The sequence below is a fragment of the Epinephelus fuscoguttatus genome, linkage group LG16 (genome assembly GCF_011397635.1).
Source record: "Epinephelus fuscoguttatus linkage group LG16, E.fuscoguttatus.final_Chr_v1".
Lineage (NCBI taxonomy): Eukaryota > Metazoa > Chordata > Actinopteri > Perciformes > Serranidae > Epinephelus > Epinephelus fuscoguttatus.
Genome location: NC_064767.1, coordinates 8,205,752 through 8,230,594, shown reverse-complemented (window position 1 = coordinate 8,230,594; position 24,843 = coordinate 8,205,752). Strand labels below are relative to the sequence as shown.

General features: G+C 41.4%; 2 protein-coding genes across 3 annotated transcripts; one reads left to right on the top strand and one right to left on the bottom strand.

The window, feature by feature from the left end:
• Window positions 1–200: 200 nt before the first annotated feature.
• Window positions 201–10,160, top strand: ppp4r3b (protein phosphatase 4, regulatory subunit 3B). Of its 2 annotated transcripts, none has more exons than XM_049600008.1 (16): window positions 201–670; window positions 1,275–1,330; window positions 1,881–1,979; window positions 2,170–2,793; window positions 3,607–3,684; window positions 4,229–4,345; window positions 4,448–4,564; window positions 5,425–5,556; window positions 5,735–5,837; window positions 5,939–5,980; window positions 6,455–6,613; window positions 6,795–6,964; window positions 7,072–7,211; window positions 7,342–7,490; window positions 7,580–7,719; window positions 7,862–10,160. In XM_049600008.1, the coding sequence occupies exons 1-16, from the start codon at window positions 529–531 to the stop codon at window positions 7,964–7,966; spliced, it is 2,373 nt and encodes a 790-aa protein (XP_049455965.1). In that variant the 5' UTR covers window positions 201–528; the 3' UTR covers window positions 7,967–10,160. The 2 variants fall into 2 exon arrangements, with proteins under 2 accessions (XP_049455965.1, XP_049455964.1); XM_049600007.1 differs by having other exon boundaries at window positions 7,565–7,719.
• A 1,545-nt stretch (window positions 10,161–11,705) lies between these two features.
• Window positions 11,706–24,192, bottom strand: cfap36 (cilia and flagella associated protein 36). Its single transcript, XM_049600009.1, has 10 exons — window positions 23,823–24,192; window positions 23,271–23,335; window positions 23,015–23,116; window positions 19,499–19,613; window positions 19,316–19,403; window positions 16,391–16,550; window positions 14,304–14,400; window positions 13,818–13,999; window positions 13,374–13,535; window positions 11,706–12,489 (listed from the first exon to the last, which is right to left on the bottom strand). Exons 1-10 carry the CDS (start codon window positions 23,926–23,928, stop codon window positions 12,406–12,408), a joined length of 1,161 nt encoding a protein of 386 aa, XP_049455966.1. The 5' UTR covers window positions 23,929–24,192; the 3' UTR covers window positions 11,706–12,405.
• Between the last annotated feature and the right edge of the window lie 651 nt (window positions 24,193–24,843).

Below are 24,843 nucleotides of genomic sequence, written 5' to 3'. Positions count from 1 at the left end.
GGTATTTTCACATTATCTAACCTGGCCCGTTTTCATAAGTTTGTACACCCTGCTCTACACAAAGTCATCTGCAGGTAATTGCTGCTGCTGTTACTCGTCTTTCCTGTAGATGGCGCGCTAAGCTCGTGGCGCTGCGGTGCTGCCATTGGACGACGTCGCTCGGAGGAGGAGACCCCGCGGCAGTTAGCGCTTGATTGACGTCGAAGAAGAAAAAGAACACAAGATCGGATTACAAGATGGCGGTCTGTGGACGTTAGCAAGAAGGCCGTTGGAGTTGTTGTGTTCTCTGTGAATTTTACTGTTTGATAAGAGGCCTCCTGTTGAGTTGTTTCACATCGTGGACGTAATATGTTTATGAAATAGCTACTGATACACTGTGCCGCTGCTGTGAACTTTACTTAGACGTGCATGTTTAGTAACATGCGGGTGGAAACAAAGTTAACAGGTCGAGGGTAGGAAAACACCAGACGGGGTGAGGTGATAGCTTGTTAGCAGCCTGCTAGCCTGCTAGCTCCGACTCGGTTAACCATGTCGGACACTCGGCGGCGAGTGAAAGTATATACGCTAAATGAAGACCGGCAGTGGGATGATCGGGGTACCGGACACGTTTCGTCTACGTTTGTTGACCGACTGAAGGCAATGTCGCTATTAGTTCGGGCCGAATCAGACGGTAAGTTCCCAGTTAGCATAGCCGCATTGACGTTACGTTGGCTAGCGCTAGCATGCTAACTTCTGGTTGGTCGGACAGAATGCTTCAATTGGCCACTATGTTTACTTTGTTAACTATTTGCTTCTTTGAATGTGCTGCAGCGTTTGGAGCCACTTGTTTCAGACACCTGAACAATCAGCATTAGTATTGACCCTGGATAAAAAGCAAGGATTTATTGAATTGCTGGTGCTAGCATGATCGTTAGTTTAGCAGGCGACGTGATCTCAGTAGCATGGGGGGCCTTGGAAGTCTAGTCTTAAATGTACAAACTTGTTATTGCTCTGGATAGTAAATCATTATGGGTCCACACACAGATAACCCCCAAAATAATTAACATGGGAGTACGCTAGCGATAACAAGTTCTTCTGTTGTTAGTTTTAACTTTGTAATAATGCAACATTGTTTTATCCAGCGCTTCACATTGTCTGTTGAGCGTTAATTGCTCACTGGCAGACAGATTAACTAACCTTAACCTTCAAAAAATGGTTACGTTATTGAGTGGTGATCTTCATTGTGACTAACGTTAGCTCGGAAATGAAAAGTTACTCAAGTCTTTGTGTTTTAGGATCTCTGCTGTTGGAGTCGAAGATAAGCCCGAATACTGCATATCAGAAACAACAGGTAAGATTATAGAGTCTGGATCAGCAACAAAAAGCATTCACACGCACGTTTCCGTTTTTTCAAAAGTACAGTGTGAAAATTTTATCATTTTAACACTGAGACATGTTGTTGAACAGCTACGTTTACTATGATGCAGTGTAGACAATGGGACACAAGTGTCTGATTTAAGTGTAACCAGGAAACAAGCAATGGGCAGGTCACATTATTAGTATTTACCATACCAGCAAACCTGGTATTTATCATTTTAACAGTCAGTACAGTAGACTTTTTAACAGCAACCTGCCTCATGAAGTGAGATATAGACCTGAGTTAAATGTGTCTTTTGTGTATTGGAGTCAAACTAATCTTATTCATAATTTTAAAGGACATGAAAAGGCATGAAAATACTTGTATGTGTTTTGTAAATATGTCTCACTCCTCTTGCAGCATGTTTTGAGTATGTTACACTTGTGTGTGAGCACTGCATGGAACCATGATGTGCCAGTGTGTCCTCTGAATATGATAAGCACTTCTTTGTATACAGTTTGATGTTTCTTCCTCCTCCTTTCAGGACACACTGATTGTCTGGTCGGAAGCAGATAATTATGACCTTGCCCTAAGTTTCCAGGAGAAGGCAGGCTGCGATGAGATCTGGGAGAAGATTTGCCAGGTAAAGTAAATCCAGTTTTACAAAGCTTGGTGCATTCCTTTATAACATTTATTTACTTGGGTAAATAAGTGGTGGTGCTAGTTTGCTGGTGATGATATTTTAATAACGCGACTGCAAAGGGCAAGAGGCACCACATTGATATTTCTAGTTAAGGTCTTAACGTCATACCTACCAACTATTTATTTTCCAGGTTCAAGGCAAGGACCCTGCTCTGGACATCACCCAGGACCCCATTGATGAGTCCGAGGAGGAGCGCTTTGAGGAGATTCCAGAGACAAGCCACCTGGTGGAGCTCCCGCCATGTGAGCTAAGCCGACTGGAGGAGATCGCTGACCTTGTTACCTCTGTCCTGTCTTCGCCCATCCGAAGGGAAAAACTCGCTTTGGCCTTGATGAGCGAGGGCTACATCAAGAAACTCCTGGGTCTCTTCAGAGTATGTGAGGACCTGGACAACAGGGAAGGTCTTCATCACCTCTATGAGATCGTCCGGGGTGTCTTGTTCCTCAATAAAGCAGCCCTCTTTGAGGTGATGTTCTCTGATGACTGTATCATGGATGTAGTGGGCTGCCTTGAGTATGACCCGGCGCTGGTTCAGCCTAAACGGCACCGGGAATTCTTGACCAAGACAGCAAAGTTTAAGGAGGTGATCCCTATCACGGACTCAGAGCTGCGGCAGAAGATCCACCAGACCTACCGGGTGCAGTACATCCAGGACATCATCCTGCCTACACCATCTGTTTTTGAGGAGAACTTCCTGTCCACACTCACGTCCTTCATCTTCTTCAACAAGGTGGAGATTGTCAGTATGTTGCAGGTAAGGATTCAAGCCAGGTAACTTGTATAATTCTTTGAGGCACAATTGTATTAACAAGCCATTCTCTAATGAGTTTTTTCTGTACCACATTTCTATGTCAGCTGAACAGGTTGGAGTTGAACATTTCTGCATGTACTGTATTTTCCTACATCTGTGATCACTAAAGTGAAATTTGTTTGACAGGTGTGAGAGAACCTGCCTTCCCTGTAATTCCAGATGATGATGACAGTTCATACTTGATAATAAATTGATACCTGAATTTCCAGTGATTGAAATGGATAAAGATTGTGACGATCTGACTGTAAATGGCGTCGTCAAACAATGTGTGGTTGCTCAGGAGACTTTTCACATTATTTTAGTTTTTGTCCACAAGTGAAAGATGTGTCTGCACATCAAGTTTTGTAATGTAATATAAAATAAAGAAACCATTTTTGAAAAGTCATTCAGAGAATAAGGTCAGGTCCTTGTATTGCTTATAAGTAATTTTAAACATGAAGCTTATGTGAGGCAGCTGTTATTTGAAAATAATTTGTAACATACAGTCATTTTCTTGATGCAAACAGTATCTTACAGTCCATCCATTTCATATTCAAGTGATCATTTTTAAATAAACACATTTTAGGGCTAATAGGGAAGGGTAGTAGTCTATAAGAATCATGGGTTGTGTCAGTGCTCACTTTTTTATTCCTAAATCTTGTTGCTATAAAACCCCAAATATATGTCCAGGATTCAGTTTTGTAACCCTCTTTGGTTTGACTTTATATTTTAACCTTAATATTTTGATTTCTTAACCCTGTTTTCCATGTGCCGCAGGAGGACGAGAAGTTCCTAACAGAGGTCTTTGCACAGCTCACAGACGAAGCCACAGAGGACAGTAAAAGGAGAGAGCTTGTAAGTCAAACAGTTGTCATATCTCCAGACCACATGTTGTAATGATACCTTTAGTGGTAAAATGTAGAAACCTAAAGGTTGGACAGTAATATGAAGTTGGCTTTCATTGCTGTTAGAACAAAATGTGCTCAGTACTACTGTTCTTGTTAAATGGATTCATTTTGCTGTCTGTAATCCCATTTCTTTCCTAGGGTTAAAGATTTCCTGCATGGGTTTTCATACTGATTTTGATATGAACTGCCTCTTTGTCTATTGGCCTGTAATACAACATCATTCAACAGTGTAGTTTCTCACTGTGAATGAAATGTTGGTCTGTTGGTCCATGCAATTGTCATTTATTCAACTTCTGATAAGCTTCACATCCTGGATGGTGAAGATGACTTTGTTTCAGACTGAACTACAAATGAATTCTCCCACTGTTGTACAACATCACAAATTAAACAATGCTTGGGGATAGTATTTTTGTCAGTGACCTTAAACTGTTTGCTTTAATCTGTCAAATGCTAATCAATCAATACATCTGTTTTTTCTCTGTATCCCTCAGGTGAACTTTGTCAAGGAATTCTGTGCTTTTTCACAAACGTTGCAGCCACAAAACAGGGACGCTTTCTTCAAAACTCTGGCAAATCTAGGCATTTTACCTGCTCTTGAAATAGTCATGGTATGTTCTGGGCTTTGCATTTGTCTATTAATTATAAACAATTAATGTGTGTAGAATTATCTTTTTGTTGCTGTCTTTAACTCTTACTTTTCCCATGTTCAGGGAATGGATGACCTGCAGGTGAGGGCAGCAGCTACAGACATCTTCTCTTACCTGGTGGAATTCAGCCCCTCCATGGTCAGGGAGTTTGTCATGCAGGAACCACAACAGACGGACGACGTAAGCACCTGAACATCACTGTCAACAAGCCTGCATTCACTTTTTAGATGCCAGGGAGATGTTTAGTTTAAGTCCAGCCACAGCTTAATTAATAAAAGTTGATGTAGCACAGCATTGATGTGACAAAAGGAATAGTTTAACAGTTTAAATTATGTACGGTCAAGTTGGTTGTTACTTGTATGAAATGTTTGCTGCTGAGTGACGTACAAACAGACATTTACAGAAATCCCTCATACATTTTTTTACAGCACTGTGCTGCATCAATTTTACAATTCATGTTCTGAAATAGCTTCACTTAGCAAAAAGCTTTCCAAATGAACATATGCATGTAAAGCCTTACGTGCTCTTAAAAGCAGTGCTTGTCTCTCCTAGTAATCAAGGTGTTCTCTAAATATCAAATAAGCTTTTTTGATCCTGTGTGATTGTGAGCTGTTTGCTAAAAGATACAATACAGAATAGATACAATGAAGTGAAATAAAGTGTCTTGCTTTTAAGCCAGCTGTGGAGGTAGTATCACCTTCGAGTTGACGTCTGTGTACAAAATGTGAGACGGCAGCACATGACAAGCGCTGCCCAGTGCATATGATTTGTCATATTAGACGCAGACACTGTTTTGTTGCACGTAACGGCTCTTTTGCTTCTGAAATGCCAACGTGCTGTCTAAAATCACACACTGGAGTGGCATTACGTAGGTGTTCTTTGGGTTCTGTATAACAAAGCAAAGGCATCATCATGAAGGATCTTTGTCGAGGCAGTGTTGCAGGATCTCTGTGTAAAAAGGTGTTTGTTTTTAATTAGATTACACCGTCAGACTGAAACTGCATAATTTTGACTGTTTTCTGTTTTGTGTTATTTTACAGGATGTTCTGCTGATAAATGTTGTGATCAAGCAGATGATTTGTGACTCTGACCCAGAGTTAGGAGGGGCCGTCCAGCTGATGGGTCTGCTCAGGACGCTCATTGACCCTGAGAACATGCTGGCTTCCACCAATGTAAGCAGAATCAACACACACACTCAACCTTTAATGGAGATCAGCTATAAAATAACATGATGATGTTTTATATTGTGCTTCCATTAATCATAATGGCCCCAGATAAATGCCAGTTTTTGCTCTGTCCAACAGTAAAACAGCATATATCACAGCTTCTTTTCATTTTGTTTCCTCTTAGAAAACAGAGAAGACAGAATTTTTGAGTTTCTTCTACAAGTACTGCATGCATGTCCTGACTGCTCCTCTGCTGGCCAACACTGCACATGACAAAAACTCAAAAGGTGAGCTGGGGACAGGGGTCTTGCATAAACTGAGCTGGACTGTTTTAGCCTGCATGATAAGCAGAGAAACTGGCTGATTATTTTGTGTCATGGCCTTTCAGACCTGCAAGAGGGGTCAACTAAGATCAACCCGGTCTGTCCAGGTGAGTGTTACATAACTCAGCATCAAGCATGAACTGCCCAACAGTCAAAAACCTGTGAATATCAGAGTTCCAGTGTTTGCTGGAGATGATTATCTCCTATAGAATGGTGGTAGTATCTTAATTTTGTCTTGTTTATTTTGTAATTTTGTCTCACATTTCTGAAATAAGGGTGAAATAAATGAACAAGTACCTCTTCATGGTGGCTTAAATGATGCCGTGGCCGTGATTTCTATATCATATGAGCAGTCCCAAGGTTACAAAGCAAAATAACAAGTGTTTTTTTTGTTTCAAAGAACTTATGTTATTGCATATTTTAGGATTGCTCTCTTGCTTTATATTGAATATCTAAACATAATGGGGCTTGTGTCCAGAAAAATGGCAGGTCTTTAAGGTATAGTCTGCAGCTTAACGTGAGTTTTGAGAGTCGTGCATTGCTTCCTGGTGTGAAGTAGTTTTGTTGTCCATTTTCTGTAGACAACTTCCAGACAGCCCAGCTGCTGGCACTGATCCTGGAGCTTCTGACCTTCTGTGTGGAGCATCACACCTACCACATCAAGACCTACATCATGAACAAAGACCTGCTCAGGAGAGTGCTGGTGCTCATGAACTCAAAACACACCTTCCTTGCTCTTTGTAAGTCCCTACATACTCAAACAGGTCATGCACACACACCTTTTTGCTGATTTGTCTTCTCTGTCTGTAAATGGGTTGTCAATGGTTATCCTACTTTCTGAAAAAAACTTTTGCCAAGTATAAAGTCACGGACGAGCAACTAGCACCATTTTTACTAAGTTGTTCCCTGTTTCTGTCCAAGGTGCCCTGCGTTTCATGCGCAGGATCATTGGTCTGAAGGATGAGTACTACAACCGCTACATCATCAAAGGGAACCTGTTTGAGCCTGTCATTAATGCCCTGCTGGACAATGGCACCCGATACAACCTCCTCAACTCTGCCATCATAGAGCTCTTTGAGTTCATTAAAGTGGTGTGTAGACAAACAAAATGTACCTCAGTGAAATATATTTGGCACAGAGTGTGTGCACGCGGCACTGACAGTAGACTGTAATTTTCCTCCGTGTCTTTTCTTTCCAGGAGGACGTCAAGTCTCTCATAGCTCACATTGTGGATAACTTCTACAAAGCACTTGAATCCATTGAATATGTCCAGACTTTCAAGGGCCTGAAGGGCCGGTACGAGCAGGAAAAAGACAGACAGAGTCAGAGACTCAACAGGTTGGTAGACTAGTTGGACACTAAAGTTAAATCAAAGGTTTTATTGTGCCTTTGTTATATTCCCCTATACATGTTTCATCACTTTTTTCTGTAGATAACTGTGCCTCATGATGTACATTTTCCTCTGTAGATATCGCAGAGATGCGCGGTCGTTGGACGAGGATGAGGAGCTGTGGTTCAATGACGACGACGATGACGATGATGGAGAGGCTGTGGAGAAGAGCCGAATGGAGGATGACTTCTCCGACAGCTACGGGAAGTACATGGAAGCCAAAAAAGGTAAGCTGAGCTGGTGTTGCTGGATGTATAGTTTCCTCCAGATTGCAACAGCCCTTTAAGTTTGACGTTTATAGTCTCTGTTACTTCAGGAGCTGCCAACGGAGCTAATGGTGCCAACAATAACGGGAAAGCTGCTGCAATCCCACCTGCCTCACCAGCTGTCACTCCAAACAACGGTTCATCTTCCTCTGTCAAAACAGTCGCTCTTCCTGCCACACCAGTAGTGAAGGTAATGACAAATTTACCTCTTCATCATGTATAAATTAGAATGGGAACCATAGAGATTTTGAAATTATTTAATTCCTCCTTGCTTGTGCTTTGAATGTGGGCGTTTTTGTTGATTGTTCTGTTTGTCTCACTGTTTCTCCTAGACTGCTCTGGTTGGTTTGGTGGACTACCCTGATGATGAAGATGAAGAGGAAGAAGATGAGGAGGAAGATCAGTCTCCCAGGAAGCGGCCCCGTCTGAGCTCTTAAGGCTAACTGTCGTCTGTTTGGTCGTAGTGGACGGACACAGAGTCCCTCCCATCCTCCCTCCTCTGGTCGTCTCATTGGTCCTTGGCCTGCCTGTGCCACCCGTCAGTCTCACTGAGGAGACGGGCAAAGACGAGCTCCCACCTCACCCACTCCCTCCTGATTTCTGCTCCTCTTTTCTCCCTCAGTGGAAGGAGATGGAGAGCTTCTTTTGAAAGACAAATCAGTCTGTTGATTTTTACCTCTTCCTTTTACCAACAGCCTCCTATTGGAGGTGCCAGAGTCTCCTTTTCTTCCTCCTGAGGAGAAACTCATTGACCCTTTGCAAAGTCATCCCTCCTCTCTGTCATAACGACCTCCTGCTCTCCCAGTGCTGACCTCCTCCTCAACAACTTTCTCCTCTTCATCCACCATCCTACGTACCGACCAGAGAGGCTGCGGTGGATGTAACAGTGCCAAGGCGGTTCCCAACTCTGCTCTGTTGCTATAGCAACAGTAGCACGGAAGCTGCGGTACTAGAGCAACCCCACAGGAACCCTCGTGTTCTCATTTGAACTCTCCCTTCCATCCTTCTCAAACCCGAACCGATGAGCTCCAGAGACAGAGGAAGCCAGAACACAACCAGCCAGTGTACGAACTGTTCAGGAGGCCAGTCAGGCTAGCAGGACTAGCCATCATAGTTATAGGAAGCTTGACTGGCTGAAGCCGTGTGTGCCACCCTGCCACAGAACTGTTCACTTTTGTCAGAGACCGAGGGATCTAGTCAACATGGAAGAGTTAAACAAAATGTTGAGTGGCGAGGGAGGTCAGAAATGATGAAAACTCAGCAGTGATGAGGCTTAGATCCAGAGGAGCAGGACTCAGACCTACAAAAGCCATGGCGTCAGTTTGGCCAAGGCACACACACACAAAAAACACACACACACACGTCTCACACACAGGACTGCGTTCGCCAGAGATCCTGTATTTCATGACTTTGTTAAAAAGTACTGTACAGATGTTTTATTTTCTTTTTAATCATTTTTCCCTGATCTGATTTTCAAAGGGGGAGAAAGATCCCTACCTACCTGTGTATTTTTGTTGTCGTTGCACAAAAGGTGGGGTCACTGTTCACCCTCTCAGTCCAGTTCATTTGATTCAATGTAAAATGCAGAGACGTTGCAAATGCTGGTTTTAATAACAACATATTAAAACTGCAGTAAAGTCATTTTTGCAGCCATGTTTTTGAGGATGTCTGGAGTTTTGTATTTTAGTGGATTTCAAGAATTTAGTGGCCTCATTATGATGCACATGCAGCCCAGTTTTTTGTTTCAACTGGGCGACAAACCTGAGCTGTCGGTGTGCTTAGAGTAGATTAGTGCACACTCTTGTTTCAGGAGGTCCAAGTCCTGGCACTCTTCTCTCAGACAGATCTCAGGTTCAGAGTTTGCATCAGAAACAAAAAGCTCCCCACCTTGTCTGTGCACTGTAACACTGCTAGCTGGTCAAACATCTCACGTTTATTACTGAATGAAGAAAGATTCCAGTGAGCTGCAAGGAACTTAAGGTGCCAGTAGCTTTATCCCAGTTTGAAGGTCCACAATTTTAAAACCAGTTGATTCAGAAGTATTCAGCTTGGTCAAAAAGTTTACATCTAAATTTGAGTTTCTTTGGCCTGTCCATAAAACAACTCTGCAGATCAAAAATAAGTTGAATGATTGGATGAGCTGTTTTTATTATTACAAAAATGATTAAACCCCAGAGTTGATGCAGTGCAGTTTGAGAATCAACCCGTGTTGTTAAAGTGGATTATTTCTGACACAACACGCAGGTTTGACGTGGTCAGCAGGCCCCGAGGCATTTTATTGTCGCGTTGAAACATTTCTCCTGTTGTATCTTCTGTCCTGGCCTCGCCACAAGCACACTGAGAGGCAGATGAAGGCAGCAAATTAGCTAAAAATGCCAGACCACGCAGACTTCTGTCGAACCACGAGCAGCACAAGTAAAACACATATTGCCAATGTGCTTTTCGTAATTCAGCAGTACCTGAGCAGTGAATTGTCTTTCTTCCTGTCTGTTAGCGTCACCCAACAATATGACTGTTGTTGCTCCCCCTTGATGAATTTGTACCAAGTGCATTTACTACCACTATCCATTCTTAACATTTGTATGAATTTATTTGATAAGTTTTGAAATTAAATGTGACCCTGACATTGAACTTGTGAATCTAGCCTTGTTTTATAATTGTAATTTACTGATTTGGCCATTGGAGCTGCAAAATTTCTAATTGATCCTGACTTATTACTTTGAGTGAGTCCAGATGCTTGTTTTTAATCACATCTCCCAAATTTGGCTCTTTCTTGGTATAGTACATTTTGTGCAAATTTCACAGCAAGGAATCAACAGTGTTTTTTAAAAATATTTTTGTACCACAGAAGTGATTCATGCACGATGTTCTGTACTCAGGAAAATGAGAACATATGGTAATAAATCCGCCTTTTTTCCAGATTAAAACAGAAGATCAGTCTCAGACCAGCATCCTACCGACTGACCACAAAGCTTTGATCAGCTGACTAGTTTTTCTACACAAAGTCTGGAGTCGAGCTCATTACTATAAAATGTGATTTATTAAACAGCGTACATGAAATACTGCATTCCTCGTAGAAAGCAATACACTGTCCTCTTGGCCCCTTCGTCATCACATGACAGTGAGTTCCTCTTTACTACTTCCACAGCGCTCTTTAGACTAAGATGAGCTGCTACAGTGTTCTCAGCTTTATGATGTACCGGCTGACTCCTCCCCTTTGGGAATGCTAACGACAAGACTGTACACTTGTGCTAGCTAATGTTATCTTCACCTCAACACAACACTCTCCCAGTAAAGTCTTTCACCAGTGTTAACCCTAACTCACTGATTCAACCCCAGGCCAGTCTTGCCTAATGTTGAGTCTGTGTTTCACCACGCCACTGTTGTCTACAGAGAAAAAAAGCCAAGGGGTGTGTCCAAAATCACTCCTTCAGTTAGTAATCAATGGTTTACTCTATGGTGAGTAGAAAAATGAGCTGTGAATCATGATTTTGTTACCGACCAGCGTAGTGTTGCATAATAAATATCTATGAATGCATTGTAAGATTTTTAGCAAGTAGTGTACAGATGCTGCACGTGCATTCCATGTGGGATTTTTTTTAGGGCACTATATGATCCATAAATATTGCACATAGAATTTGGACACTCCAAAAAGTCATTAAAGTAATGCTGTGTTCCAAATTACATCGTTTTTGTTTACTTTCAGGGCGTACTGCAGCTGCCCTCACAAAGTATGTACTGTTGCACCTTGAACTTTGACCTTCTTGCTCACTAAACATTGCAGTCCGTAGTGTCAAATTTGAAGCATAAAGAAATAGTATGTGATTTCAACGAGGCAGATCTTAAACATTACCACTTAAGATTACCTTTGAGATAACACAAAACTCCATTCTCCAACCTGGAGGGCTCTGCTGTTGTTACTTTGCAAAATATATTAGCTTTAACTTTTAAATTACAGCTGCATAGTAGACTGTTTTCAATTTCTTGACCGATTATAGTCATTGCAGCTTCTGTTATCTGTCTGAAGAGCAGCTGATGAGATCAATCTACCACTGCGCAGAGGATTGTGGGTCGGAATAGCTCGAAAATAGCAGAAGAACGTTGTAAAATGTGACCGGCTGCAGCAGACCATCCTGGTATTTTTATTATACTGCATTTGACATATATGATGGAGAATTAGGGCCATTTAAAAAAACAAAACGACCATAGAGTTTGAGAACAGAGTCATAAATCTATGAGAAAAAAGTTGGAATTTGGCTAGAATAAAGTCGTAAACCTACAAGACAAACGGACAAATGCTCAGGTTAAAAGAACAAATGGAACATAACATGGCCCTTATTCTTCTTCAAAGACATAGTATGTATTGGGAATTACTAAATATTATTTTTTAAGTGGTATGGTTATTGAAATGCACCGTAACTGTAGTGCACCCAGTAACAAATCAGGAGCTCTTTGGACACAGCCCAGGTGTATCTAGTGATGTAAAGTAAAAGCCATCTGTGTTCTCCACTCGAGTCTAGTAACACTGGCAACATATCCCCTGACTGGTCCGAGTGCTTTTCAGTTTACCAGATATTTTCTGAACTTTTTTGAGTCAAACAGATGCTAGAAAACTTGGGTGCACTCTTACAAGCGGAGACTGCCACATACTCGTACATCCAAAATATATATATAAAAAAGATGCACCTTCTTCCTCTGTAGACAGCAATGAAAAGAACTTTGAAAGAAGGAAGATCTTACGTTTTTGTTTCTTTGGAAAAAACCCTGAACTGTGTTACGCAAAGTGAATTAGGACGCAGTGTAAAGGAAGCCATGTGTTTGATTAACGCAGTAAACAGGATAGGAGTGAGAATATTATTGCAGTCAGAGGGCGACGTCATTTCTTGATCACTTCCTCTTTCAGTTTGTCAGCCAGATGTTTTCTCTTCTGTAGCTTCTTCCTCTCCTCGGCAGATATCTCCTGCGTAAAGACACCAGAGCAGGCAGAAGGGTTAACGACCAGAGACAAAAGATAACAATCACCACCAGTGGCTTAAGACAAAAATGTTGAGGAAGTGAAAGCAGAGGGAAAGACAACTGAAATACAACCAAGCACATGTGTACACAGGTATTAGCTAGTAAAGGAAAAGCAGCTAGCATTGGGAATATGGCTATACTTCATCTGTATTTTGAGGGTTTTCAAATTGGTATCAAATAGCTAAATATTTATAAAGCTTTATGCATCTAAGAAGGAGATTTTAATAGCTTTCAGTTAGTACAAAACTGCCGTCTTGTTTCTTTTCTGTGTTTGAGGGATTGAGACTCAGGACTTAGAGTGAGTTTGTGTGAGACAGAGACAAGATGAGGGAGAGCACCACGGCAAAACCTAAGCAACCAGCTAGGCATGAATGAGTACATGTCTTCACATCAGGCAGAGGCAGCTGATTGATCACCTTCTGTTTGGGGGGGTTAGTAGATTGTTGTGCTGGAGGAAGAGGAGCAGGAGGGGGACAGGCCCTGTTTCTCTGGGACTGCCCCACTGCCTCCTGACAAAGCAGTCCAGGTAAGATACAGGCAGAGGGAAATGAAGAACAAAAAGCCAAGGAGGAAAAATGTGGGTTAAAGAAAAGCTGGTGAAATCAAGAATTTCATTTTGGAATAAAAGATAATAAAATGTGATTAAAATGAAAAGTATGGATAAATGATGAGGTTCTGCCCCAACTCAAAGGCAGTGAATATGAGGAAAAGTGAGTAGTTGATTACATCTAACATCATCAGCCATGTTAAGCTACATGTACACTGCTCTGACCTCTGACCTATTAATAAAAGGAGGTATAACGGAGGACAGGAACCGATGGTATATACCGGGGTGGTGGTGGGGTTGGGGGTGGTGGTGGGTGCCTCCACTGGCGTGGTTGTGTGCTTGGTTTTCTGCTGCTCTTTCTTCAGTGCATGTAGCTTGTCTCGCTGCTGACGCAGATATGCCGCCCTCTGCTGGAGCTGCTCCTGCTGAGACGCTGACAACTCCTACAGGGAAGTGGGGGGGTGGAGGTGAAACAGGAGGAGTCACAGTGCAGCTCAAAGAATGCACAAGCATGCATGATGAGTTTTGTCCAGATAACTCTTCTCCAGCAATTTTATAATGATGTGGTGGTGTGCACACCAAAAAATATATGGAACATTCAGACACATAAAGAAGTTATTCACTTGACTGGGTCATGTGTGAATTCAATATCCGAGTGTTAAACAAAAGATAAGTCCTTTATCACACAACAGTGCTAAATGAAACAAGTAGAAGGACAGACTCACTGTAAATGGCTTAGAGAAGCCAGCCTCCCTGTGTGCCTCCTCCAGCCACGCCTCGGCTGCAGTCTGGATGCTGCTCCTCTGCTCCTTGGTGTCAGGACTGAGGCTGACGGAGGGCTCACTGGACTTTACTGGAGCTCTCACTGCTGGAAGGGCTCTGGACGCCACACCGTTACTGCCACAATCTGCACACACATATTCAAAATACTTTGTTCACAGGTTGGCTGAGTTAAAAAATGGCACAATACTTTAAAAAATATGAACAGGACTGCTCATGTAGCTTATTTACTGGACAAACAATAGAACACAATATATCTCCACTATTTCTTTCAGAGGTTGAAAAGGTTTTACTAACTATAATCTGGATTAATTCTTGGTTTCCCCAAGATTAGAAGTAAATCAGCTAAATGTGGTGGAAAATTTTAACAAGACAAAAAGAAGAGTTCAGTTGTAGTTTGTGGTGAAAAGTTTAAAGTTCTCCTGAGATACCTGGTGTTGGTTTAGGTGTGGAGCTGCTCTTAGCTGCACTTCCACCTCCCGGGGCAGCTGTTTTGCTCTCTTCTTTTGTGACTGCTTTGCCATTGACCTGGAGGAAGGGACCCACAGGCATTAATACATGTTGTACAGATGACACAAACACTGCATTAAATTCAGCCAACTACTGCAACAAGCAAATGCAGCTACAACACCATATACAGTCCTTTGTATTGATTGTAGACTTGTAGGCACTAGTGTGTCATACAGAAACGTTCATATTACTGTCGAACAGTGATACTCAACTTATAACCCGTGGGCCAGATCTGGCCTGCCAGGTGGGTATCCCAGGGTCCCAGATAGAGGTCCAGGCTAAGCCCTGAATGTCCTTAAATCCTAGAAACACCCCTGCGTACACCTAACCTGTGAGGTGCTGCTGCCCCTGCCCTCCTTTCATTCTGCAAAAGTGCCCCCCCTGCTAAAGCGAGTTGAGTATCCTTACTGTAGAACTTTGCCGGATACTGAAAAACATAATTGACCGGGTTCTCTTTCTTTCCTTTTGCTGGTATCTGATCAAGCTGGCACTTCTACTCATCCTCTGACAGTAAAGCTCTGACTGGTACCAAACTGGTGAGAGAAGATCCTGACTGGTGAATGATTTAGTATGTATATTTAAGTGGCCTCGAAATATCTAAAGACAATGTTTCACATCAAATTAATAGCGTGTAAAATGGAAGAAAACACTTCCCACTCTCTCTGCAATCTGCAAATGTTCTTGATATACTGACACTCCACACACGACCTAATTTACATGCTTTAAAACTACAAAGATTCTACATGACCGACCCACTACACAGGCTATGAAACAGAAACTACTGCTACTATCTACTATCTGCCCTCAGGATGCACTGATACTAAGTGTTTTGGATATCCTGTGTACCACACAGTACATTTTGATACCAGAGAACAGAGCAGGACAAACATCTAAAGCCAAAGGAACTTCATTTCCTACCCATGTCACATATATTCACTCTGTGTTTACACATGGTATTAATGCATCCTTAAACTGGGCAGTTAACTGTGGTGTATTATTATTAGGTCACTAATGTAAATGTTACTACATGGTTGCTTCAGTTACCAGATTAATTTCAGTGGCAGTGTTCCCGTTCACTAGCGGGGTGTGGTGACCATTAGTGCGGCTGCTGTCACCATTCCCCTCAGCTTTGGCCTTAGCATGGAATAAACAGCACAGTGGAGACAGTGTCGTGTTATAAAGGAGAGATCACGATTTAAAGGCACAGTTCACCCCAAAATAATAATTAAAAAAACAACACATTTTCCTGTTACCTGTGGTGCTGTTAATAAATCTAGATTGTTCTGGTGTGAGTTGCTGAGTGTTGGAGATATTGACCGTAGAGAAGTCTGCCCTCTCTTGAGTATAACTGAAGTAGATGGCACTTGGCTTGAGGTGGTCAAAGAGCCAAAAAAAGTTGTTTAATGGAGGAACTATATTCTTTCTACCAAACTACTCCTGTAAACTGTATCACCACGCAGAATCATGCATTTACTCGTTGCTCATCTAGCACCACTGAGCCAGCTAATGTTGCAGCTCACCCGAGGAGGACGCCATTAATGTTTACATCTCGTACTGTTACGCCATGAGTAGATGCGTACCTGCTTCTGCCCTGTGCTATGGCTGATTGGTGTATTTTGGTACAAAAGGAAAATAGTTCCTAAATGAAACTGCTCATGACAAGGTCTGAGTAACTAGGTCATGATTTCTGGAAAGAGACATTGATGTTGAGTTTTTCAAATGTATTTCTTTGGTACTTTGAGCACCATCTAGTATTTTATTGGAGAAAAGGCACAGAGACATCTAAATTGATAAATACCACTACCGGTAAGAGGAAACGTTGTATTTTTGATCTGGGGGTGAACCATTCCTTTAAGGGGAAAAGGGTAACCATTAAGAATTAGTAGCATCGGACACTACACAAAAAGTTGTGGTGTAGTGTTGTGGGATAAACATCCCACAAAGGTAACAAAGTGATGCTGCTGGTTTTACAGGTCTAATTTGGATCGTTTAGCTCATGGTGTCTTACCTTGGCAGTGATGCTTTGTTGGCTGGGAGCAGAGGTGGTATTCTGGGCTTCACTGCCTTCTGTCATTGGCTTATCAGAGCAGCTGCTGGAGGTAGAGCCAACCGCTTCCTCTAATAGCAGCCTCCTGGACAATTCCTCATCATACTCCTCTTTTGACTTTCTGAAGACAAAGCAGCGAGGGAGAAGAAAGAAATATTAGATCTAAGTCAAGTAAATTGTCTGAACTTTTATTATTCATAAATTAGCCTAAGCAGAAGTAATTTTTTTGCAAAACCTAAAACTGGTCCTGCTGTAGACCACTCAAGAGCGTAGCCCAGGTGTGATAAGAGCTTAGCTACAGTTAAGCAGGTTCTATTGTACATTTAACCTTTGCCTTGCGGTACCAGAAACTAGAAAGAGACAGCAATGTCAAGGATTTCCATGTGTTAACCACACTATGTCCCAGCTTGCTCACAGGCATCATCAGGGCAACACACACAGATCCTTTAATTTGATTTATTTAACAACTTAAATTGCCTTACAGGAGACTTCCGCAAAGAATTTACCACTAGGTGTGCGGATAGAAACAGACAGAGATGTAAAAGAGCAAGAAAAGGATGGTCTATTAGTTTGTTTTTGTTTTTCTAAGAAAAGCTGTAAAACATCCGTATGATGAGTGTTTTATGACACTGATGACAAAATTAAACAAAGATCATGCCAAAAAATAAAAGGAACACCTGCATGATAATTACTCTGACTGATGGTGGCTTTATGTCTTTTCACAGGTGCTCCTAAACACTTAACTAGAGCCGCGTGTTACTGTTGAAAAGATATCCCAATAACTAGCAAACTATCACACGACTTAAAGGGACAGTTCAGATCTTCTGAAGTATGAGGTACTTATCGGTAGTCAGTGTTCTAAATACAGTAGATTTCAGTCGGCATCTTTTCAGGTTTCAATTTCTTGAATACGTTTCACCTCTCATCCAAGAGGCTTCTTCAGTTCTGAGAGAGAGAGCTGGAGAAGCCTCTTGGATGATAAGTGAAATGTCTTCAAGAAACTCCAGCAAGTCCAGTTGTCTACGATAGAAGATTACCATGACCTGGATGACTGAGAATCGTCACCAACAAGCTTGCAGGAGTACTGCCACAGAAGCTAAGCAATATACTGCTGTGGACAGGGGGCAACAATCAAATAAATGTTAGCCAGCAGACAGCTATTTGGACAGGGAGCAGGAGCTGTTATATTGTTATATCTCTTCACAGCTAGACTCCATTAAGAAAAGCAGTAATTTTAGCTTGTTGAACATGGGAGTTACTGGTCTATCGCTGCATCGATCAGTTAGTATGTTTGTGTTATTGTGTGACTTTGGCGCTTAAAAGGGTTAGTTTGGATTCACCAAAGTCACACAATAACACAATCAACTAACTGATCGAGGCAGTGGCAGACCGACGCTTACCGTGTTCAGCAAGCTGAAATTACTGTTTTTCTCAATGGAGACTGGCGGCTTTGACAAGAGCATAGATGGGGAACTGAAGCAGTTAACGGTTTCTCCATTGAAAAGGGCTGTCTGTGTCAAGGTGAAGCAGTGAAAATATTCTCGATATAGCATACACTTAAACTGCTATTGATTTTTGTAGGCGGCTAAAATACATTTTGTTACTGACCCCTCTAAGGCAGTACTTTGCTTAGCGGCCTGCTTCTTCAAACTGGGGGCATGCCAACCGACACCTACTGTATATAACATACTGACTATAGTACCTCATACAACCCCACTTCAATAGATCTGAACTGTTCCTTTAATGCGTGACAGTATACTTAATTTTTAGCATTTTGATGACAGTCATTCCAGATGTTACTGTGACTGTGCCTTGTCAGAATCCCTGTTAAGACTTTCATAGCATCCAAAAAGGACTGACAGGGATATTAATAGCCCAGCAAAACATTTGAACTGCCAATCAAGCCTAAAAACCAATACTGAAATGTCTTATTCTAATGGCACTCCAACCACAGTCAAGTGGGCATCAAGAGACACATTTCAAAGTCAGTCAACCAGACATGAGGTCTGCACTCTAACACAGTTTACAGCACTTGAGAAAAGCATTTCGATAGATCCTGTTTAGCAATAAGGAAGTTTAACCTGACTAAGGATCATCTTTCAAAGCATTAAAAAACAGTACAGAATGAAAGTCAACTTGCAGACTTGAAACTTGCTAGAGATTGGTAACCCAAATCCACCACAGTAAACATTTAGTCGCCTTAAAGTTTTTAAATTATTGTATATTATTATTGCATGGTGCTGCACCTGCAAACGGATTAAGGAATTCCTTCATGGTGCATTAACGTGCTTTTAGGGAAGTAAGTTGCAGAAAAGCATTACAGTGGCAGCATGTTTTTTCCTAGTGACATGAACTGAAGCCAGTGGTGATCCAGAAGGGAGGAAGTGCAGAATAATGCAGCGCACATAAGCAGCCAAAGTACCCTGGTAAGACAAAGGGGATAAAAATACTATTTCTCTCAGTTGCTTGTTTAGTGTCAATCCCTCCAACCTAAATTAGCTGGACCCTAAGGAGCTTAACTGCGGTCCCATTAGACTCAGTGTGTTCTACTTGGCCAGGCTGCCACTAGCAAAATCCCATTAGAGAGCAGGGGCAGGAGCTTCTGGACGCATACAGGTTATGGACACAGAGAAAATGTGGAAATATTGTAACAATATAATGAGGAAAAACCTCAGCTTTAAACACATAATGACTGAATTAATAACTTAGTGAAAACAATTAAACAAAAAAATCTAGTGGCCTAAACTGTAAGATGTTTCACAGAATACACTCAATGTGATATTTCAGCGTTAATACATAAAGAGAAAACATGAATATATGTGTAAGACTAAGTGTTTAAAGATAGGATATGAGTAGTAGGGCACAGAGAGAGCACAGGTGACTTACTTGAGAACCTCCTGCAGGATTTTCATCTCTTGCTCCTGCAGCTCTGACATCACGTCCATGCCATCAGTCAGACACTCGGGGAGGGCCCCTACACACACAGTCATAACACTTGCAGCTATATCAGTGGTCTTTTTTCCTGTTTGTGAGTGTGCGTTTGGCTGTGAGTGTCTTGCTGCAGCATACCGTTCCTTTCTTTAATGACTCTGAGGGCTTGAAGCTGCAGCTCCATGTTCTTCTGGACCATCAGTGAGCGAAATATCTGGAAGTCATCTGTAGCCAGAACTGGCTGGAACACCGACTGAGCAACAAAACAACAACCACATATCAGACAATGACGAATGAATGGTATTACGTCTAGGTAAAGAGATGCATCTGTGATTCTAGAGAATAGGTCATTATGCATTTATTTAAAGCCAGTCATTAAGTAAGGCAAAGATGGATTATGATACTGGATTTCTTGCCAAAATGCTGATATGTCACAACACATTTGACCGATAACCGATATCGATTTATCCACTTTTTCCCCATCAAATTTTAGTGATTATCAAGTCTCTTCTGTAGTGGAATATTATGCATGGATACTCTTATCGTGATGGCCCACCAACAGATGGAGACATGAAATACAATACTTTTCAGAATTAAAAATAAGAAAAAGCATGTGGCCGAGTCTACTTTGTTTTACTGATGATGTGCCGATATTATCGTGAATCCAACTGAGGTCTAATGAATATATTTCACAGAAAAACAATTGAGTTATATTGCCACATTTGAAAACCTTTGGCAGCCACTGATTTTGGCTCCGTATTTCAAACAAGTTCTCCATTACTAAACTACTAATTTTGTGCTTGAATTTTTCCAGACACAGATTTCTGTCTGCATGAGATTAGCTAACCCTAAACGATGCAGACGAAATAATAAATAGTCAGTGTTCCTCGCGGAAGATTCTCCCCATTAGCCGACTGTAGATCAGGACAGGATGTACAGTACTTCCTGCATGACAGACAATCAAGTCAAGTCCTTACACACATTAAGATATGTTTGCAAACACAGAGGCATTTAAGCCTAATCTTTCACATTAGCTTCCTGTCTATCTTCAGAGGTCTGTCCACCATCTAGGCTAATGCTAGGCAAATCTTTCTGAACAACCATAAGTACAAGTTCAGTGTTCTAGGTCACCAGGTTCAGTCTCTATGCTCAGCTTGTCTCTGTCCCCTCCACACTATTCCCCTTGGACCTCTGTCAGTCTCTATTATCCCATGCCGTTTCTGCCTGAAGCCAAAACCTAATGTATATCCTGTTTCTCTGAGTAACTTAATCACAGAAAAGGTCAGTCAGCTACAGCGGGTTAAGAGATTGTACGCCACAACACATTCCTCTGCAAGATAGAGCGCCATGTGCTCGACTCCACATTAGCCTATACAAAGTAACTGAGTTATGCAAACCTGTCTGAGATATGACTACGCTTTCCTTGTTTCCTCTTCCACATTTTCCCTATACCTTATTAATTTCACACAGATAACGTGAAAATAATTTTGTCTTCACTCACTGGCTTCTCTATTCTCTTGTTTTTTCTTTGGTGAAATAGTTCAATGAAAATGTCAAAACGGAGAAGGCCATCACCTAATAATCCTGCTACATAAAACAAACCGGCCCAAGCCCTATGAGAAACGTACTCACAGATGTGGTACATACCCCATCAGTGTGAGAGTTCAAGTATCTTAAGTGTGAAACACTAGTGCTGTTTTGCATAAGAACTACTGAATTTGCTGCTGCAGCATTGCAGAATTATACCCAAATTACTATCATCTTGATGTACGATGGATATTGAGGTGTGTTTTCAAATGAAAATCAAAGTGCCATGTGTTAAACCAGTGTATTCCCTCAGTTTCTGTTTCCTCAGTGTAGTTGCAGTCTTACATCTGCTCTCAAACAAACAAATTAAAACTATATAATAAAATAAAGAAACTTATTAATTATTCAGTTAATTTAAGCCTGAGCCTTATGCTTTATCTTTCTAGCTTTTTTCCATCAGTACTATTAATTAAGGTAAATTATATTTTGATTGTTTTATTTCCAGGACACAACAGGGAAGCAAGCGATCACTTATATAGCTGAACTTAAAAAGAACCTAAAATACAACACTACACTAAACAACATAATCTCATTTTACAGAAGACACAACCTCTGCGATCCTTAATCCTTGTTTTAGGTGAATCTGACATGCTTTGCAGACATTAACTATTTATCTTAGGGTTAATTAATAAGATCTAAGTCTCTGAGGATTGCAATGAAATCCTGCATCCTGCATCTCTGCCAATTTGGCACAGCCACATTACACCTCTTGATCAGTGCCAAGGACAATCTAACGACAGTCTGTAAAATCTTCAACTGTAACTAATAGTATCTTAAAATTCGTATTCAACACAGCATAATACACTTTTAAAACCGTATGTTATTTAGGAATTGTTGTCTCAAACAGTGAAGGCAAACAGTTTGGAAATACACACAGACACACATACATATATACAAAACACTGCCTATATCCATAGCACCTTAAAGCCGTGAACATTTTTTGGTATGTGGACCCAATCTCACCTGAACCACCAAACCCTTACAATGCATGATCCGTGCTTTATATACTGGCTACACAAGAGCACACACTAATAAACAAATGTGAGTAGGGCACCGGCAACAGCAGCAGGGTTGACCACTACTGAGGGAACAAGCCCACCTGTTCACTCCCAAACACATATTTTAATTTCCATCTTCTCAGCCGCCGTTTCAAAGCCTCACCAAGTACTGTCAGTTTATTAAATCCACTAATATGGATGAAGGAGGTTTCATTTTCAGCCCTGTTTGATCCGTTTCTCTGTCTCTGCATCTTAACAAGACAGATTGCAAATTTGTAAGTGAATAAGCAACAAACTTCTTCTTAAGGGAACTGGTCAGTTGAGAAGTTTCCCACTGACTGAACAGAGGGGGTGCAATAGTGGGCATGAATCCTCAAAAAAGCCATATTAGAAATATATGTGACATCATTTAAGTATGGAAAATGACCACAAGACCAAAGAAGAGGCCGATGCTTCAGGATTTTTCTGAATTAAACATACAAGAGCTATTTTTGCCTTTAGATACAAGCACCTCATCAATGTCACCAAAACATAAGGACTGCTGAATAAATAGAGCAGGCCACATGGTACTGCAACATTAAACTGAAATGAACAGCAGCATCTCATGCCAAGTTTTAGGTACAGTTATGAAAACATGAGAGATTCCTGATGTGCGCAGCCAGGTTGCAGGGAAAGAATGAATAACTTTTGATGAAAAATCTGCTGCTTGGAGCTGACCTGTCTTGACAACTGCACACCTATAGTGGAGGTATGCACTCTGCCTAGGCAACACACTTCTGCCTGGCAAAGTCAAAGCGCTTTCATAGAACAGATTTAAACTTAGTTTAGGCTAAAAGCATAAATATGTAGCTTGTACTGTAGATTACGTCACAGACTGGATTCTCATATTGCTGAATCATGTGGAAATAAAACACACATCAGCCTTAAAGGAGGAGACAGAGACCAGCTATGTTTGGCACCAGGCACAAAGCAGCATAACTGAGGTTATGTAAGCAAATCCCATCCTTGATTCTCCATTCAGGTTAACTGGCAGGCTGACAGTGGTGTGCGAACAGGAAGCTTAACGTACCTGCAGTGTTTTGGACTTGGCAAAGGGAGAGGTGCATGCATCCAGAAACTGCTGCTCGTTGATGCCAACCTCCTGCATGTAATTCTCCAGCAGATTCTCCACCTACAGAAGCAAAGCAGCTTACATTAGTCCAGTCTGATGAATCAGCAACATAAAACCACTAATGGGTGATACTGATGAGCCAAGTCGTGAAAATAGGGCTCTCTGGGGAGATGTACACGTTGCAGTAAATATCTGGTGCAAAGACTGTACTCACCAGTTTCTTGTACTGCTGGTGGATCTCTGTGTATGACAACTTGTTTTCATCTTCGTCATCAAAAACTAAGATAATAATCACATATAAATGTTAGCAATTCAACATATATACTGTACCCACTGGAAAACACCTCCTTAACTAGCTTTATTTACCTAGTTATGTATGTTTTGTAGCATTAAATGCCCACAATAACTTCATATACACGCCCCTTTTGGAAACTAGTTTCTACCTTGCTAGCTAACATTACCTTCCCAAGGTAAACTAACGTACCTTTACTGACTTATTAGGACTTTTTAATCGATTAGCTGGTTGCAACCTGTGCCCTTTGTGGCTTTAAGACAACAATACAATTCTGAAAGTCTGGCTAAGTCACAAAAAGGACAAGTATTACATAAAATGCAGAGTTATCAAACGTTTAAAAATACCAAAACATCGCAAGTTAGCATTAGCTTAGCCACCTAGCTAACGGTCACAGCTCCAGAGAGGCTTCACCCAGGGCTTTACTGTGTAGCTAAATGTCCCAAACTTAACATGGCGGATGCAAATTTTTACCTGTGCATTTGTTTTCCATAAAGTCCGTGACAGGAATGACCCACTCGGGACTTCCCAGGTAGCCCACGATGCTCTCTACAACCCATTCACTGTCATCCTCAGCCATGTTGGCCGCTGCTGGGTTAACAACAACACTACCAGCGCAGCAGCGATGTGTTTCAGGTCGGCGCGTCCAGCTCCACTACACCGCGAATATACTCCACCCAGACTGATGGACAAAGACATCCGCATCAATGTCCTTCATATTCGAGTCCCCATCGAGCGGCACGGCGGCTGTTTGCCTCCTCTTCACGGGACGGGACGGTCTCCGGTGAGAAAAGCGCACTCATGAATTTGCAGCCTGGAGTGGTGACGCCTAATCGGTTTCTAGGGTAACCGTTACGTCATTCCGCTGCCGCTCGAGCCCAGGCAGGTCCAGGCCGCAGGTATTTCTCTTCTGCTGCTGTCTCTCAGTTTCACTTCATTTCACACCAACTTTTTATATGTTTTACCTTCAACACAGTCATAAAGAAATACCGTCGCAGCTAATAATCATTTATACAACATTTGTCAATCATTAACAGTAGTAGGTCTCAGCCTTAGCCTCAGTAAAACAGAAGTACCACAGTGTAAATATACTCTGCAACTAGTAAAAGTCCTGCACTCAAAATTCTACTCAAAATATTCCTGTTCAATGTATTAATATGTGAATAAGTATTTATTCATTTATGGGTATGTGGGTGTACACACATGTATATATTGCATATATTCATACTTTGTGTAATTCATATGTTCACTTATTTGAATATAAAAATATGGCAGGACAAGTTGATGAAGATAAATATGTAATATTGATATTATTTTTTGTACAGCAAAGACAATCAGTACTATATTATAGTCATGCTTTGTGTAATTCATATATTCACTCATTTAAATAGAAAAAGATAGGACAAGTTGATGAAGATAGATATGTAATATTAATATTTATATTTTTTTCTGTAAGTTTCTGGTAGTATATATATTTCATACATTTGTACTGGTT